Source organism: Schistocerca nitens, chromosome 4 (genome assembly GCF_023898315.1).
Source record: "Schistocerca nitens isolate TAMUIC-IGC-003100 chromosome 4, iqSchNite1.1, whole genome shotgun sequence".
NCBI classification, from domain to species: domain Eukaryota; kingdom Metazoa; phylum Arthropoda; class Insecta; order Orthoptera; family Acrididae; genus Schistocerca; species Schistocerca nitens.
The window spans coordinates 659,743,119-659,761,960 of NC_064617.1; the positions used below are offsets into that span (position 1 = coordinate 659,743,119).

General features: G+C 43.9%; 1 protein-coding gene across 1 annotated transcript; it reads right to left on the bottom strand.

Annotated features, from left to right (window-relative positions):
• Positions 1–645: 645 nt before the first annotated feature.
• Positions 646–17,798, bottom strand: LOC126251744 (uncharacterized). The gene is made up of 3 exons (XM_049952353.1): positions 16,575–17,798; positions 8,879–9,289; positions 646–1,610 (listed from the first exon to the last, which is right to left on the bottom strand). The coding sequence occupies exons 1-2, from the start codon at positions 17,044–17,046 to the stop codon at positions 8,883–8,885; spliced, it is 879 nt and encodes a 292-aa protein (XP_049808310.1). The 5' UTR covers positions 17,047–17,798; the 3' UTR covers positions 646–1,610; positions 8,879–8,882.
• Positions 17,799–18,842: the final 1,044 nt, after the last annotated feature.

Genomic DNA, 18,842 nt, shown 5'->3' on the forward strand with positions numbered 1-18,842 from the left:
TAATAGAGTCGTATGATGCAGAAAACCTTCGCCAGCAATAAAGATTGCTTCAAAGATGCAAGAACCACAGATCCCATTCATCAGTTGATGTGTTGATGGAAAGTCTTAAGTCTGCCTAATATGTCATCTGACTGATCGCTTTAGCTTGTATTTTTATAGAACCGATTCCCAAGAGATAAAAGAAATGAGCTATCTGCTTACCTTTGTTCATTCAACATGGAATGCAGCTTTCATGCGATGCTTAGAAAAAAATCTGTCAACTGCCACACGTTTCTAAGTTAGAACTGACATAAAATCTGTTTCTTTAAATACTCGTTGCGCCTAAATTATTTATGCTCTGAGCACAAGCGTTAAGCAACTTGAAGGGGTTGAGGGGAAAGTTTTATCCAAACCAGCTGCTCAAAGTATCTAATGTATATTTCCAGTGGGTTACGTTATTATGTTGCCATCGGAATTATTATTCTGCTCCACTAAACTAAAAGTATTTTAAAATTATCTAGCACAGTAAAACATAAACAAACGTGAGACATAGCTTTAACAGTATCATTTAATTTACATTTACAATAACTGCATTACATCCTAAATGTTAAGTGGCGCACTAAATAAAACGTTCATTTCTTTTTAACAGAGTCACATATGCACACATAATACGGACACGGAATTAAGTATATCAGTTAATAGTAAGTGTATCTCTAGATTTTCGCTACATACATAATAAAAACGTTCACAACTTTGTTGTGCTAATTAAAAGTGTATAAACATAAGCTGCAGCACTAATGACAGTGACTAAGTTAATTGTATGTCGGACGTTCGTCTTGTTCAGTCCTTGTCTCACAGTAATACACAAACATCAACTACATCGAAAATACCTCTTGATTGTATCTCACAACAGCCATGTGTCGATAATGCAGGACTAGAAACAGATACATATCGGGTAATGAAATTTTATGCAATCTACTTTTCCCAATTCGAAACTATTAGAAGCACACTTGTATGTCAGCTCTCATCAGTAGCACACTAAATAATGTTGACAGACATCATTTGAGCTAATTTCAAGCAACCGTCTTGACGTGAACTTCCAACTGATCATCATACCAGGGGAATCCTTGTATTGGTATTCTCGACACTGAACTGAGTAAATAGGGTCCTTTAATGAGATCAGAGTACCACCGTGTGCTATCCCAGTGCGGCACTGTCATTAGAGTGTCAACGTGTGCTATCACAGTGCGGCACTATCTGGGTGAACACGAAGTTATGAAAAGGTATAACTTTTGTTGGGTAAATGAGGCGTTTCTCGCATTTGTCTATTAAGACGTGTGTGTAAGATTCGGCCGACAAATGTTGCATTCATAATACCTCAGTGATATTGACATGATTACAGTCAGTTTGGTCAAACGTCTTCGTCAAGTCGAAAATTATTGCTAAATGGATTACGATAAACATGCATTTGTACAGTGTGGATTTATATACACAGTCAAGACCTGCTATGTTCTGGCTGTCATCGCAGATAATTCACGAAATAAATAAATAACACGTTTGTTGACTGGTTGCGGTGGTTTCGACTCTCCTTCAGCTAGAGGGCCATCTTCTGCTGCTACGTTGACGTGCGTCTGAAACAGATCAAGAGTGCAACAGTGTTTATAGACTCGAAACACTACTAAAGTAAACATCTTTCTGAGAAGATCTAAATCTGCTTTCTTTTTTGTCAACTAATAGCTTGTGAATCTCATAACTCACTGTGTTTGCATCCTCTAACATCTATCTGAAAAATTAGCTCTGACATAGCATTACAAAATCATAGAACACCATGTGACAATATTAGCGCAATTTAGTTTTGTCTTAACAATAGAACATCATGTGAAACGTTATGTGATTCTGATTTATAACAAAGACGACGTTGTTGCCAGGAGTAGAAATTACTGTGGTATGCTGGGAAAATAAGGATCGTTGAATCGGTACTATCGTTTTATTTCTTTATGATTGGTGCTATCCTGAGCTGGAGTGCAATAAGAAAGGCAGTACTGGTGGCGTTACTATAAGCAGTGGTTTGAAAAAGAAATACCATAACAAACTGAATGTCCGTAATATGAGGCTGTGTGATTCTTACTGCAGTATGAATCTGATTAATGCAGCTGCAATGGGATCAATTGCCCAAATAGGAAATTTTTTGCCTCGTATTTGAAGGTCAGTGAAATGTCAACTTTCTGCGCAAATCTAAAAAAGTTGGTCCCCGACTTTACAACCTCCAAAAATGCGGCTTATGGAACTGTCATATTGTTAGCAGAAACCGAACGGTGATTTTCCATCTATTGCAAGTCGGATCGGTGATGGTGATGAATAAGGGTGCTCTGAGCGCCTCTCCGACGACTGCACGGTCATCACGTTCTTTCGTTCCTCTAGGTAGACCGGTTCCTTTTTGATGTTGTGTTCGCGCATGTCTCACCCACCCCCGCCAATATCGTCGAGTCGTAGCATCGCTCTTATCCAAATGTAGAGCGATTCGGCGATTACTCCAACCGGCTTCTTTGAGCCCAACTACACGTCCTCTCTCAAATGCTGAAATGTGTGTATATTGTTCATGCCCCTGTCTGCCAGGCAGAGTTACCGTCGAACTGAGCATATGGAATGAAATTCGCTAAGATTCTATGCCCTGGTATCGGCGTGTCCTCTGTCTGCTATCCTTGCCAACTGCAGGGTGACATTGCGCTGCAGCGTCACGTTCAGCCATCGGCCACCAAAGTTAACAATTTCGTATTTTCCGTCGACACCTGCATGAAAATAAATGTAGGACCAGATTGGATGACTCATTCGTGGTGTGTTTTCTCCCTCCTTAGAGTCTAGTCGCAGTTTATAAGTGAGCTATTATTTGAAGAAGCTTTATAGCTGGAGCTGTCAACTGTCGACCACACTGAAGAGCCTGTTCCAAGTATAAGATGCTGCCAAAAGCTATTTGACTATATTGAACTATTTGCTTCCACTATCAGATGCTGAAATACTTTTCGCAATATGAGGGTATCTAACGCATCATCCGAGCCTCAGATGTCCCAACATCTGAAGACGCCCAGAGGCTTCGTTTAACGCCCTCTATAACAGAAGCAGTCCACCTAGATGTTATGGAATTCCAGTTCTTTTAGTATAATTCAAGCAATGCATTACACCAAATTAGTGTTGTAGATTGGAACGTGATCAGTCCTATTCCGTCAAACATATTGACACCCACTTAGCAACAAATACTGTGGAGATATGGTAAATTGTTCCATCCACGGCACCCCACTCTACACCTGCAAGCTTTCCCTGAATTGCATAGATTTATACAGTCTACCAATTACATAACTAACGGCGAGAGAGTGCGGTAGCTTTCTGGTCATTCATTAATTAACCATCAAGTGACTCCAATGCGGTTACTTGCTCTGACCCCCCTCCGAGCAGCAAGAAGCCGCATTTATCAATTCAGTCCCTTTCCCTCCAATAAGACACAGATCACTGACAAAATCATAGTTACAAATTGATCAGTTCACAGCCATTGTCTGTAGGAAGGTATTTTAGATAAAAGCTCACTTAAGAACTGGAAATAAGTAGTAACTTAATAAACAGAAAGCAACCCCACTATATTAATATGAGAGAACTGGAATGGTAATGCTGGGGAGGTATACTCTGTCTGTAAACTCAAAAGCGAGCAACGCCCGTAGCGGGGAAGTTGCCTTTCCCTGAGGGACGCTACAGATGCCGTACAGCATCCCCTCTAGCAGTGTAGACGAGTACCCCGAAATTACGTATCTGTCCAATATGCTTTTCTTTCGTTAGTACTATAACTCGACTTAGCAACATATCTTTATTCAGCTAACACACTTCGTTGCAAATAAACGCTCCTACCCCTCCTCCCCCTCCGCGAGAGTGTTTGCGTATTTCATCTCAGTAATTAATGAGGTGTACTGCGGAAAGATAACTACAACTCTGAAAAACACCCAGCAGTGGCTTTTGGTGTCGTAGTGAGGTAGATACAGAGGGGTATCGCCCGCTCGCTCTTCTGTTCCCAGATGAACAAATGAGAGATGTGCATGACTACAGTCTTCCAACCTCAAACGTGTACTCTCCATTCAACCTCCCCCGCTCCCCTAGGTTTAACAATAAACGTCAATTTTATACCATGAACACAAAACGGGTAAGAATCTGCCACTTCCCACGACTTCGAGCGCTGAAACTCTTAGTCCTAAAGAAAAACGAATAGGGCCCTCTTTGTAGAAAATTCAGTGCAGTTTAATTTTGTGCTGGGGAACATTTATACTAGAAGTCGCAATATTCGAGATATTCGGGAAAAACATGAAAAACTGACCTCTAGCGGCCGTCCCCCACCCAACTCTCAACCGCATGCCCCACTCGTCAGAATTTTTATTATATTGTGCACGACACTTCCCCTCACCGCTTCACAAAAATTTGGGACTACATGTACTTTTTCCCCCTACACGAATTCCCCCCTCCCCAGCCTTCGTTGGCTTGGCTAGTAATGCAGTATATACGGTGCTGTGGGATATGTTGATTAAAATATCACAAACATGTGAGCTTTCAGTATTCTGAGTACAAGATGTGTGCCCAACGTTACAGGAACTTTCCACCTGAAGGGTGCAACGCAGCATGCTCAGAGGACGAGAACGTTCAGCTTACTGCTATACTTCAGACTTCCAGGGATGAGGAAACATCACACAGACAGATTATACAGACAATTTGCCGTAGTTCACTGACTGCAAGCTTAGAGATGACAAGATGGACTCGGGACAACGGAGTAGCAAGAAGAATAGGCACGAGTCTTTCTAGTAGGATAACAACAGGAGAATACGCAGAATTGTTCCTCTGGTTGTGACAAATATCTGGATTGCAAACGCTGGAATCCGAGCAGATGTCAAGGCTGATTGTCACCTCTAGCTGAGGGAAACAGATTACTGGAAGCTGAGTAGAGATCTCGAGTTGAATTACTCCGTTTTCTGTTGACACTATACCACAGACAACAGAGTTGCCTGTTGTATAGCCAGAGTCAACCGGAACAATGAATGGCATTCTGTGGTGTTCCGCAACGGGTCTCGCCTCTGTTTCTTTTTTTCTTTTTCATCCAAAGTTTTCCAGGCATTGGAATCAATAAAGGGGAATCTTAGATCTGACTACAGAACTAATTTTGTAATTGTGGAAAGGGTGGATGAATGCTCACCATTATGTCTGATGTTGTTCCCAGCTGGGAACAGGTGGCAAAGGCTAGAACGTTTAATTTCGCTTTTGACTAGAGCATACCTGCTCTAAATTCTGGCCACTGCTTTTTAGCAATGTTATTTTATGATTTTGTAAAAATTTCATTCGCATGAAGGCACCCCTAGTTGGTCAGCGTACCTACCATTTATGTGAAACCGGTTGACGGTGTAATCCTATGTTGAGATTATGTTTCTAGAATGCTAAAATCTGTTGTCAGACCCTTCATGACAAGGAAGTCAATGCAAGACCCCACAGTGTAATTCAAACCTCAATGTATGGATCCTCGACTCAGCTACCCAGTCCCCTCATTTGATGTCCACATGCCATACCTAGGACGCGATGGGAAGAAGTATACTTTCATACCAGCCTCCAGAGATCAGTTTGCATGGATGCTGAACCCTCTCCATTCTTGGGGAAGGATGGATACTTGAATTGCCTACCCAGGCTCCTGATTTTCTGTCCAGAGACTATATTATAGGATGCTATGGATAGGTGTGTACTTTCACAGCAACCTCCAGCCATCAATATGCTTGGACATTTCATGCACTGCTTCCGTGAGGAATGTACAGATCCTTGACTTGCCTACCCAGTCTCCTGATTTACCGTCTACATACACTATCGCTCATTAATTTCAATGCACCCCGGTATTTCAGATTTACAACACAAATCAAACGTTATTTGTCACAAAATATAATTATATTAACTTCCACATTTATAATACAGTCACAACAATTATATTTTACTTTCATAAAAGTATTCTCCTTTGGATTTAATGACTGCCTCAAAAACTCGAAGCATGTGGTCAATCAGTTTTTGTAGGTATCGTGAATCTATATGATTCCACACATCCTCAACAATATTTCAGAGATGTTCATTGCTGGATATATTAACTTCCCTGATACGTCTGTCCACTTCATCCCAGCCATTTTAGTGGGATTACAATCGGGGCTTTGGGACGGCCATACCATATCATTTAGTACTCTCTGTTTTCTCTTTGATGCAACGCAGTTCGTACAAAATGCCGACCGATGTTTTGGGTCATTATACTGTTGTAAGGTGAACCCTTCGCCTATAAAACGCAATCCACCTCGAATTGCATGATACTGAAGTATGGGGTGGTACTGCTTCTGATATATATATCCTACTGTTTTCACAATGTCGCCAACACTATCTCCGGCAAAACATTCCCAAACCATAATAGAACCTCCACTGTATTTAACCGTAGGCAGAAAAAACTGCTGGGCTACCCTTTCCCCTACAAATCGGCGAACAAATATTCTCATTCTGGTTCCAAAAATCTCGAAATTCGATTCATCGGTGAATAACACCTTCGCCCACTCTTCCGATGTAAAAGTACGATGTTTTCTAGCCCATTCAGATCTCTTCTGTTTATTTATGGGCCATAGAAGGGGTTTCCTTGGTGTGACACATCCTGTCAATCCGGCTTCAGTCGTGTCCTTTTTACTGTTGCAACAGATATTGTAGGCGAGTTCATTTATACCAATTCTGCAGGAATTTGGGGCCACGCTGGGTAGTCGTGCGGTCTTGGGCGCCTTGCCACGGTTAGCGCGGCTCCCCTCTGTCGGAGGTTCGAGTCCTCCCTCGGGCATGGGTGTGTGTGTTGTTCTTAGCGTAAGTTAGTTTAAGTTACATTAAGTAGTGTGTGAGCCTAGGGACCTATGACCTCAGCAGTTTGTTCCCATGGAAACTTACCACAAATTTCCAATTTTCCACGAATTTGGGGCGCTGTTTTGAATCTATTTCTCTTACTGGTAATTCTGATATATTTATCATCACTTTTAGTTGATTTACGAGGTCGTCCTGGTCGTGGTATGTCCTTATTGCTACCTATTGTCTGCTAGCGGTGAAGGGTGTATTGCACTTCCCCTATAGACACCCTACACCGTTTCGCAATTTGGCGAACGGATAAAACTGCTTGGCTAAGTGCTACAATTACAGCACGTCTTTCCATATACATCTCCACTCATGGAGCATTCCCACCGACGCGCCCACTTCAATGTCACGAAAGAACTGACGTACAGGAATCACATGTTATGTATCGTAGCAATGCTTGCCGTTCACTGCGGTCATTACATCACTACAGGGAACAACACACGCGCACCAAATGCGGCGACTGTCGGAAAATAGGTAAACAAACATATCAGATAAGTACATAACGTTTATGTACACAACATTGTTTCTTGGATACTATTGCATCTTGATGACCACAAACAAAAATCATGACATGTGTAAAACAGTTTTACTATTCCTTTGCTTCCTCAACCGTACCCACGGTATTATCCTTTTCTACAGAGTATTAGATGTGATATATTGGATGTATAGAAATTAATGAGCGGTAGTGTATCATATGGAGGACCATCTATCGGCTTGGACACTGGACTCATTTCATTCTCGAGGAATGTACGCATTTTCGACTTGCCTACTCCGTCCCCTGATTCACCGTCTTTCATACCAGCCTAAAGTCATAGATCTGCATGGAAATTGCACTCAATGCATTCTTGAGGAATGTACACATCACTGACTTGGTTAACCGGTCCCCTGATTTTATGTCCACAGACCATATCTAGGATGCGATGACGAGATACGTACTTTCAGTCCAGCTTCAAGTTATCGATCTACATGGATAATGTTCTTTCAAGCATGGCAAGAGATTCTTCAAAATGATGTTATAAGGCTGGAATGAGATTTTCACTCCGCAGCTTGTCCGCGAAAGGCAAAGGTCCCGAGTTCGAGTCTCGGTCCGGCACACAGTTTTAATATGCCAGGAAGTTTCATATCAGCGCACACTCCGCTGCAGAGTGAAAATCTCATTTTGGAAACATCCCCCAGACTGTGGCTGAGCCATGTCTCCGCAATATACTTTCTTTCGGGAGTGCTAGTTGTGCAAGGTTCGCAGGAGAGCTTCTGTAAAAGTTTCGAAATTAGGAGACGAGGTACAGGCAGAAGTAAAGCTGTGGGGACGTGGCGTGAGCCGTGCTTGGGTAGCTCAGTTGGTAGCGCACTTTCCCGCGAAAGGCAAAGGTCCCGAGTTCGAGTCTCGGTCCGGCACATAGTTTTAATCTGCCAGGAAGTTTCATGTTATAAGGCTGTTTACTTCCATGTCACATGGAAAACTGGAGTGTATTCGTTTCATTGGAGGTCATTCTCCGTACAAAACAATGGTTCCAATGGCTCTGAGCACTATGGGACTTAACAGCTGAGGTCATCAGTCCCCAAGAACTTAGAACTACTTAAACCTAACTGACCTAAGGACATCACACACATCCATGCCCGAGGCAGGATTCGAACCTGCGACGGTAGCGCTCGCGCGGTTCCAGACTGAAGCGCCTAGAACCGCTCGGCCACACTGGCCGGCTACTCTCCGTACAGTTGGTGATGGTCATCAGTTCCTGGTGGTATACCCTTTATGTGACGAACATCTCCACAAAGTTCAGTAAGTGTCAAACTAGTCCTTCATCATAGCATTTTCCGTTTCGGTGTGAGTGTATTTGGATGTCGACACAACCTTATGTTCGGCTACGATTCAGATATTTCTGTCCAACGCCGCTAGAAGAAAACCTCCACTTGAAGAAAGAACAAATGTAACAGAGCAGTGTGTAGGCATCGGAGTGCCTCTTACCTGCCTACCTCCGCACAGGTTTGTGGGCGCTGTAGGCGAGCGAGTGCGCCGCGACGGGCGCCGGGTGCGCGCTGAACTCGCCGTGGCTGTAGCCGGTGCTTTCGTAGGCGACGCCGCCGCCCACCGGGTAGCCGCCGCCCACGGCGCCGTAGCTGTAAGGCCCGCCGACGACGGCGGCGACGGGCACCGGCCGCGCCTCGTGCACCTCGTGCTGCGGGTGGCGGCTCTGCGACACCAGCTTGAGCACGACGAGCGCGCCCGCGACCAGCAGCGCCAGCGTCGACACCAGCAGCGCCTTCTTGGCCAGCAGCGCCAGGCCCAGCACGGACAGCGCCACCGCGCCCGCCGCCTTCACGCCCGCCACCAGCAGGATCGGCAGCAGCACCTTCAGCGCCTTCTTCTTCCCTCGCCCTGCAACAAACCCGGTCCTTTACGCGTCTGGACTCTAGACAGACAGTAATCTAGAGTGCTTCCATTTTGTTTCCCTTGAACTATGCTCAGATCTGTTCGTATGCGTTACAAGAGTAACCTGGCAAATTTATCAACAAAAATTAATGTTCCCCTAAACGTCTGTGGTGGAAGCCCGTGACTGTTGATCTAACTGGACGTAAACATTGTTCACTGCGGCACTGGGAGCCGGGAGGGTAGCGGGCCCATCGCCCCATCCGCCCTTCACCTCCGGAAGAGATGCCCAGATACTAGGCTGAGTGGATCTGGAGCCGTCCTGGAGGGACTGGAACGAGGAAAACTCCCCGCCCCTAACCGGGAGTGAACTTCGTACTTCCAAAACCGAAGCCTACTGCACTACCCGTCAGACCATCACGGCCCCAAAAATTTTTCATTCGAGGGGCTTTCAATAAGTGATTGTAACACATTTTTTTCTGAAATCAGCTTGGTTTTATTCAGTATTCCCGAACACCACTTTATTCTCCACTCCTTCGGCTACAAAACACTTTTTTTCACCATGACCACCGTTCAATGCCATGTCCTTACGCCACCTTACTGACTTGTGCGTCTACATCGTACTACTCTAATGGTCGACATCGGAGACAACGTCTTGCTGCATCAATAACCTCCACATCATCTACGTACTGCTTCCTGCGGAGCGCATTCTTCAATCGGCCAAACAGATAGAAGTCGGAATGAGCGACATCCGGACTGTGGGTGGAGGAGGAAGAACAGTCCAGAATAGTCCAGTGAGGTCTTACGAGCTCCGCTCGATTACACAGACCTGTGTGAGGCCTTGCGTTGTCATGGAGAAGGAGAAGCCAGTTAGGATTTTTGTGACGGTCACCTCGAATAACAACGTCCGTACGTTCCAACGCTCCAGGAGTCCTAGCTGTGTAAGGCACGCGAGTCTTGGGCAGGTTTGCGCGACCTCGTTGCGATGATGACAGACGCCTCGCCCAACGATTCATCGTGCTTTTGTTAACTGTCAAGTCTCTGTAGCCATCTGCAAACGCCTATGACTATCTGCAGTGCTCTGGGTTTCCTCCAAAAGAAACTAAAGGACGTCTCTTTGCTTGCAACGCACCTGCGTTACAGACGCCTTTTTGAAGGCTACGGATAGAGCCGCTATCGAACAAAATTTCATGAAACTACTATGGCTGAAGCGGGAATAACCCACGATATCCAACAACAAATTCCACATATTTTTCACTCTAAATAGACCGAGGAAGAAAAGTTGTATTATTTGTGGAACGCCCCATGCACATACATAAAAAAAAATAAAGCAATTAAGCTGGTCAATAAAATCTCTTTACTGCTAGTAATTGAGGAATTTCTTCGAAGTCAGAACGTTCATTTTTTCAAAGCAGCTTGGAAAGACCAAACTGAGTGGTCTAAAGTTACACAAAGGTTTCTCCCATTCGAAGGTATGCGTTTAGGTTTCATATACTCCCCCCCACCTCCACCCCCACTCTCCATCCCTCACATCCATAACCGTTTGGTTCTGTCCAACGTAAAAGTCAGCTACGTGAAATTTGATGTCTTTTAGGTACGGGAAGATGTGCCCCCAAAGCCTTAAAACTCGTGGAATCAGGGAATAAAAAGAAATTCATCAACAGAGGAGTTCATAAACTCAAAAAAAATTATATGTCGTTGATAAGTGGATTCATCAACTAATATAGGAACGCTGTTTACTTCAGCCTGCCAAGTAAATGCCTTCTCTTTTCACATATCGCATTTGTCGGATGATGAGGTGGGTCAGTGACCTCAAACCATGCAGGGGCGGAAGAGCGAGTCAAAACGTTTCCTTTGAAGACCCAACCCGGAGGCTCTAGGAACGTAAAAGTCGTAGCAAGCGCAATATATTCGGCTCCAGCTCGATTACAGGAAAGAATTTATTTGATCCGGTTTTATTCCCGTGAAATAACCTAAGTACATTGCCAGCAGACAAAGGTTCTGTAATTTGCGACTAAGTGCCTCAGTAGCTCTGGAGAGAAGTGATGAATTATTGGCAATAAGCGCGAATTACGAAACAGGAGCTTACAAACTGTACATCCAAAATTAGAAGTTTTCTGTCAACAATAGATGTAAAAAGCATTTGATTAATCAACTAATGTAATCGCGTGTTTGCTTGTGTCTCCTTAGCCGAATGCCTCCTCATTTCACAGATCACACTGGCCCACTGGTCGAGTGGCGTGAGCACAATGTTCCGCAGCAAAGTAAACCAGTTCCAAGACAGAACACTGAAGAGCGGTAGCGTAGGAACACCACGAAGTGCAGCATACTTTCTATAAAATGTAATTTCTAGTTACGAGGCTGATGGCAATTGTAGTTATTTTCGATATCGATTGTAGGGTCGGATCTTGTTGGCCGTAGTTCCCACAGAGTTCTCCATTAGCTATGCAGTTGTTTAAACGGAAGGAGTACGTTTACAGATTACTGTCACTAGACTGGACCCTCGAGAAGTCTTTCCTAGTAATTCCCAGTATCTAACTGGCAGTTTTACAATCGATTTACTATCCATTCAGGTCGGAATTTTATACTTCTTCATAACCGGATTCGGCTCTCAAAAACCATCGCCACATATGAAATTCATTTCTAACAGAAATAACCAACACATGCAATGTCATGTATTTTTAGCATAGACGTCACCAAAGAGATATTGATTAAATACACATAACACTGAAACTGACGTGCTACGAGTGTAACTAATGCAATTCGATCACGAAACCCCCCATGAAGGAATGTAAAGAAGGAAAGAGGTTGATAGGTTGCTGAAGATGGTGTACAAGCTCGAACTGGGAAAGCATGGGGAAGGAAATCGGCATTCGCGTGCAGAAATTCAGGGAAATCGCGGAACACCTAAATCTGGGTGGCCGGACGCGGATTTGAACCGTCATCCTCAAGAATGTAAGTCCAGAATCACAGCGCCCTCTCGCTCGGTATAAAGAAATGTAAGTCGGCGGTGTTGGTGAATAACAGCCTTTTTGCGGAAGTATAATAAATATATATATATTGTAGTTTCCAACGAACGTGTCAGATTTTGTATATAAAGGCATTCCTCGTAAGTCTAGTAATAATCAAATATGTTTTATGATATGGTGCTGGTTAATCACAAGTATAAGGAAGTAAAAATGTACTTCATACACTTATCAGACACAAAAGGCCTTCAGTAGTACTATTATTTTTATCTAAGTCTACATCTGCTCTCTGCTAACTCTCTATTTCATTCCTTCATCCTGCATAAGATAAACGATTGTCGGTATGTATCCGTTTCCGTTTGGATCGAATCTCTCTCTCTCTCTCTCTCTCTCTCTCTGATTTTAGAGTCACAATAATCACCCAACGTATATGAGAGTGGTGATAACATGCACTCATTTTGGATCATCTGTTGGGAAACATTTAGTTACTTACCTCTGTGTTCGGCCACTATCCTGTTTTTCGACGACGTCCGTTCATCGACACGTTTCTGCTGCTTTAGACTTTATCTCGTATTTATGCCACCATAAATGCTTATCTTCTCCCCACTTCAGTCCTACTGTGTCCAGACTGAGGCTTTGCATTTCCATTTACCAATTTTACAGATGCTCAGTCTTATTCAGATTTCTGTCATTCAGCGCCCCGACTAACAGAACGTTCCCGTTTCACTGGCACTGCCACTTTTTTTTCTCATTGTCACCAGCACCTTGCCGCTCTCCTCCAGGAGATCCGAGTGGGGGACTAATCCTGAATCTTTTGACAAAGGAGAGATCAGAATTACAGGCCACATTCCTGTTGCTACACGTTATGTATCTTTAGAACAGCGAAATCCATTCAGCCCTGCTACCCCAAGCCGCTGATGGTTGGTTATTCTTATGATTTTCACAGCAGTTACCCAATCATCTCCTCCGGACTTGACAATGCCGTTGGCAGAAGTGTTTGCTTGCTATTGTCTATAATCATTATTCCGATTCCAATCAATAGCTCCGATAATACCTGGGATTTAGAGCATTTCCATTTTCTGTGCCAAGGTCACCTCTCCAAAATCACAGTGAGAACATTATTGTTGTTTAAAGCTATGAGCACGTATTAATTTGAAAGCACGCTTTCAGCGGCCACGGCTGTTCTCAGGTGAGCTATCTTACAGCTTCAGTAAGCTCTCGTACAGTGCAACTTACGCAAAAGTTCTCCAACTCCTGGAATAGAGATAATGGCACAAGAAAGATACTCATCTTTTAGGAATTGTTCTTTCGATTTGAGTGAAGTTTAGGATGCATAACAATTTGCAGCCAAAAATGCATTTTATCCGTTGCGTCCTTAAGGTTCGTTGCAGGCAATCATAGCTGAGGAAAGAGAAAATCTACGCAATCAGCTGTCATGGCGCTCATCAGCAGTGATTATAATTGAATTTATTAAACTAGGGTCCTGATGTAGATGTCGTATCGTTTCGTAAGCTCTACATTTTTTCAGGTGAGTATCAGGGCTACATTATAACGTAAGGTTTAGCTCACTGGCTATTAAGTTTTTTTTCTGTATAGACTATTTCCCACGAATTTAAAGTGATTACACAGATCCGGGCAAGACATACACCAAGCAGTTTAAATGTGCATCGATATAAAGACGACAGGTATATTCAAGAAACATTTGACACAATGCGTATAACTACGTCATGTGGAAAATGCACGTTGAAAACTTCAAAGCTACAAAAGCACACAACAACACGAAGCACATGTCGTTCTATATAGTTGTTTTCAGTATTTAACATTCGTTAAAACAGACAGAGAAGATATATTTTTACAATTTAGCCTTAAGAGCTGTAGCTGATTTGAACCAATTTAATAATTCAAGTCATCCTGTTATGACATCGGAATATTTAAAATTTGGTGTTTAGGGAATCAATGCCAACTATTCATTAACACATTAGTGTATATGACACATATTGATAAACTACCATGGTCAATTGCTGATAAAGAAAAGCAATTTATGTACTATACCTAGCAACAAACCGAATATTATTCTGATGCCAATTATCGGATTAAACAGAAATGTTTATTGTATTGCTACAAGTACATTACAGTATCTATAACCTATTTCCATCCTCAAGTTGCATATAATTTCCATTTTATCACATTTAACACTTTAATGTGGTTGATTTAGTACCTTAAAATTACGCTGAGTTCTACCTTCTGCTGTTAGCATGTATTGCGTATCTACTATTTCGACTGTTTTCTTTTTCCACATCATCAGTCTTTTAACGTCAGCACTACTATCAGCAGTAGACTACTACTAAAAACACTTCTATCACATCAAAGCAGACCACAATCAGCATTCTTATATTATTGTTAATTCACCTACTGGCCACCGTATGCTGCTAGAGGCTACGTATTTCATCTCCTTCAAGTTTGTTCGTCACGTCTAGACTCATCTTGACATTACCTTAGTCAACAACCGCATGCTACAGCTAGGAACTTGAGTTTTCGTTACTTCTGACATTGTAACTCTAGGACATAATACTGTCGAGAAACGAACAGATCGGTATTTAAGTAATGATGAGATTACACGTAAGTTTTGCAGCGATTTCAGGAATCGGAACGTCACAAAAAATTTCGGTTAAAATACAGTAGATGTAGTAAATATTATACGCTAGCGTTAAAGGTTTCAACTTCCTACTGTTACAAGTTTCCATTATATTCTTGCAGTATCTGTAGAGATGATACTGCTCCGGCCAATTATTTCATGCATAATAGGCCATTATATGAAACGATGCTGATTATAAGGAAAATTTTCGAGGACTCTTTAGTTGAGCAAAAACCGGTAATTTTATGGAAAAAGTAGTACTGTGATTCTGTTTTAAATAGTATGCATAATTAAGGATGTGACATGCAAAGACGAACATGTTCCCTATATGCAGTTTTTTACAATCAAAATGTTCAAATGTGAGTGAATTCCTAAGGGACCAAATTGCTGAGGTCATCGGTTCCTAGGCTTACACACTACTTAAACTAACTTATGTTAGTAGAATGCATGCAATACTATATCATACTACATAATTATAACAATTTAGTGTGTTACATCACGGGAATAATTATAATCAGGCTACTGTGACATTGATATTCAGTGCTCTACCGAATGTTCTGATTTCATTGTTGACTCACAATTATTTAAAATATTTCAAATCAGTATAACAGAATAGAATGATATAACGATAACATTACATGTTAATAGGAAGGTCCTTTGAGGTAATTGTTACATTTAAACATATAAAACAGAAGCATCCTCTCTAAAGTCACAAGCAACTTCTACCTCTGTGTTGAACAAGGTAGGTATATCGTCAAAGGTGTGTGTACACCAATTTCTCTTGAATTTGTCACGCTTCACAGAAAATAGTTTGCAGTAGAGTATAACCATCTTTCTTCCTGACATCTGCGATTGAATGGCTGAGAAATACTTCCGGTCATGGTTAAGAAAGGAGTTTTGTAATGGTCCATCCGCATTTTTAAAGAGACTTTCACTGTTGTACATCTTGCTGGGGCCTCTAGAGCGCAGATGCCTTCATATCAGCATCAATGTTTCCCGTAGTTTCGTACTTGTATAAGAAAATTAATTTATTTCCTTTATGTGGTCTAATTTTCGTAGGCCTTTAGGTAGGGATTTCACGTCTGTCACTCTCCAATCTACATCGAGGTTTATTACTTAACCCACTGACTGGTAGACCTCGTCAGATTCCTCTTTTGTTCCATTTGTCGTCCTTTTTCGTAGAGGTCTCTTCACTTTTTGAAAATGTGGTGAGTAGGTAGTGCCCTCGTAATAACAACTATTAATATTAGTGCTATGGAATATTATTACGAACTGATGCCAACAGCTGCTCTGCGTGGGAACGTCTGACCGTGACTGGAATGGAAATCACGTGACTGGACTCAACGTCTCCTATAGGCCGTAATGAACTAGTTCTTCTTTGGACTGAATGTATATGTGGACACGTTCGTGTTTACTCTGAACCGTGTATTTTCACAGGTTTCCGCGACTGCACACGTTCGATTTCACTTGTACTGAATGATATATTTAGATTCTGCTTATCGTAAATGTACCGTTCCATTCCGCAATATTTTTTTTTAATATTGGGTGCATGTTCACCTTTGCGTATCACCTCCTCAATTGATAGTTAGCTTGGGCCTCAACGGTGGAGTATTCGGCACATTGTTGTGTTACTGGAGGTTAATTTGTATTTAATGAGTGCGAAGACCAATGGGAGAGTGAAAACTGGACTCACCTTCAGTGATGAGCTCGGAGATCTTGGTGCGCACATCCGTGGGCAGGCGGTCCGCGATGGCCCTGGCGGTGGCTCTCGCCAGCTGCGGCAGGTCGACTCGTAGGCTGCGCTCTCGGACAAAGGCTGCCGCCTCGCCCAGAGCGAACTGCTCTAGGGCCTGCTCGCGCGACGCCACGTCTTGCGCTTCTTCCACCTGGCGACCCAACTCTCGTGCTGCTGACGTCGACGACACAGCAGACCCTACTTCAGCCTCGCGCACCAGTGACAGCCCAGTCACCAGTGGGATACTGTCCCGGTCGAAGAAAGCTCTAATGTTGCGGTACGCCACTAGCTGCATACACTGTATCGAGTCTTTCTTCAAGCAGCTGTCCAAAGTCGAGGTGGTATCGTCAGTAGAGGTTTCGGCCGCGACAGCCTTACACTCTGCCCGTTGCATCAGCAACGCCATTAAAATCAATAACGCCGATTTCATTGTGGTTATAGTCCGCTCTACACCTGAGGCAAAGAAAGGTGCGGAAAAAAAAAGAAAAACTGGCCGATTCACTTTCACTGACGCTGCGCGTTCGAGATGAGCATACGACACTCTTAGCGATGGAAAACGGTGTGACCAGCTGCCGACCCAACGCTCTGCTTTTAAAGTCTCTCTCTCTCTGTCTCTGTTCACGCCCTTAGACGGCCCGGGTGACGCCGTACTGGAACCTCCAGCAGCCAGATGGCGCCCTGCGGCCGACTCAGTCGCGTTCCAGGGACCAGTCAGGTCGTCCTATTACTCCCCTCCCTCTCTGACCGGCCCACCCGTTACCCCACATGAGGACACGGGCGGTGGTCGGCACCTGCCCGGGAAACAGCCGGGCTTAGGTAGCGGCGAGACCGACTGGGCGGGGACGCAAAAAGAGAACGGAGAAGCCGGTACTGGACTAGCAGAGACCCCAATTTGTCCTGCTGTGCTCCCGCGCCGGATGCGCCGCCGCCGTATCGACATCGGCGGGACGAGCCGGACATCCTGTCCCTCTGCCGGCTACTTTGCGCTGTCTGACCACCAGCCCAGTTAGCCGTGCGGTAGTTACAGCCGTGTCGGTCGGCTCGAGCCACGTGATCGGGGAGGCTTCTCTCTTCCTGTTGTTGTAGCAACAGGTTGCCCGCTACAACGGAGACGCATACCGGCCGCTACGGGTCAAGGCCAGGGGGCGGCAGCACTTGTTGATCTGTGAAAGAAGCGGGGCACGGGCTGTCACGCTCACGCACACACACGTACGCACACAGCAGCATCCGGCTCGAGCAGAGGCGTAGAAATGTAGTCCTTCCAGTTTGGGGCCCCGCGGTAAAAGCTCGCCGAACCGGATCGCCGGACTGGAGCGCGCTCCGTGCGTACAGTGACGGACGACGCGGCGCTGCTCGCCTCCGCCACGCCCCTCCTGCCGCGCTGCCGCTCCCTTTGTTGCCAGTGGACCGCCTTCACAGCCGTGCTGTGAGGCGAGGTCAGTTCTGCGTTCTAACCGCACAATTTAACACATACCTAATTTGTACAAACAGCGTAGCTGCTTCACTACTGTTTCTGCAGATATATATTGCTTTCCTGCTGTTAAATCCTTGATCGTTATAGTGACTGTGTTTATACAGTGACCATGTCTCATCAAGACAGTGTCACTCAGACACGTATGCATGTCTCGGGGAACAGGACCTGTCAGCGACGATTACAGCTGTTTTGCAAAAACAGACATAATGCCTATTGGGTAGCAGCAATCAGTGATTGTATAATGTTACCTGTAATCCGTCTTGATTGCAAATTTTTTTATTCATACGACCGGTATCGGTTCATTCAGAACCATCTTCAGATAATCCGTCTTGACTGCAAAATTTTTTATTCATATGACCGGTTTCGGTTCATTCAGAAGAGATCTGAAGATGGTTCTGAACGAACCGAAACCGGTCATATGAATAAAAAAAATTTGCAATCAAGACGGATTATAAGTAACGGATTACAGCTGTGGTAAACTTTACGAAATAGTTTCGCATTGCGCGACACATTAAAACTTGTGCCAGACTCGGACTCCCGCATTTCCCACTTGTCGTGAGCGGTCAACTTAACCAATTCGACTCTCCGAGCAATCCACCACCATCGCCCCAGACTTCCGTATGTCTCGTGGTCACGACCCATATGTTCGCACAATTCGTGATTTCCGCACAAGGAGACAAATTTTATGCATGGAAAAAATCATTTTTTGTTTCAACAGCTCTACAATTTTATTTATTATCTACCGGTTACGG

Excerpts from the sequence above, each read along its gene's own strand:
- LOC126251744 (XM_049952353.1), bottom strand. The coding sequence starts at position 17,046 with ATGAAATCGGCGTTATTGATTTTAATGGCGTTGCTGATGCAACGGGCA. Across the intron at positions 9,290-16,574 it reads CTCCGAGCTCATCACTGAAG|GGCGAGGGAAGAAGAAGGCG; the intron begins GTGAGTCCAGTT and ends GGTTTGTTGCAG.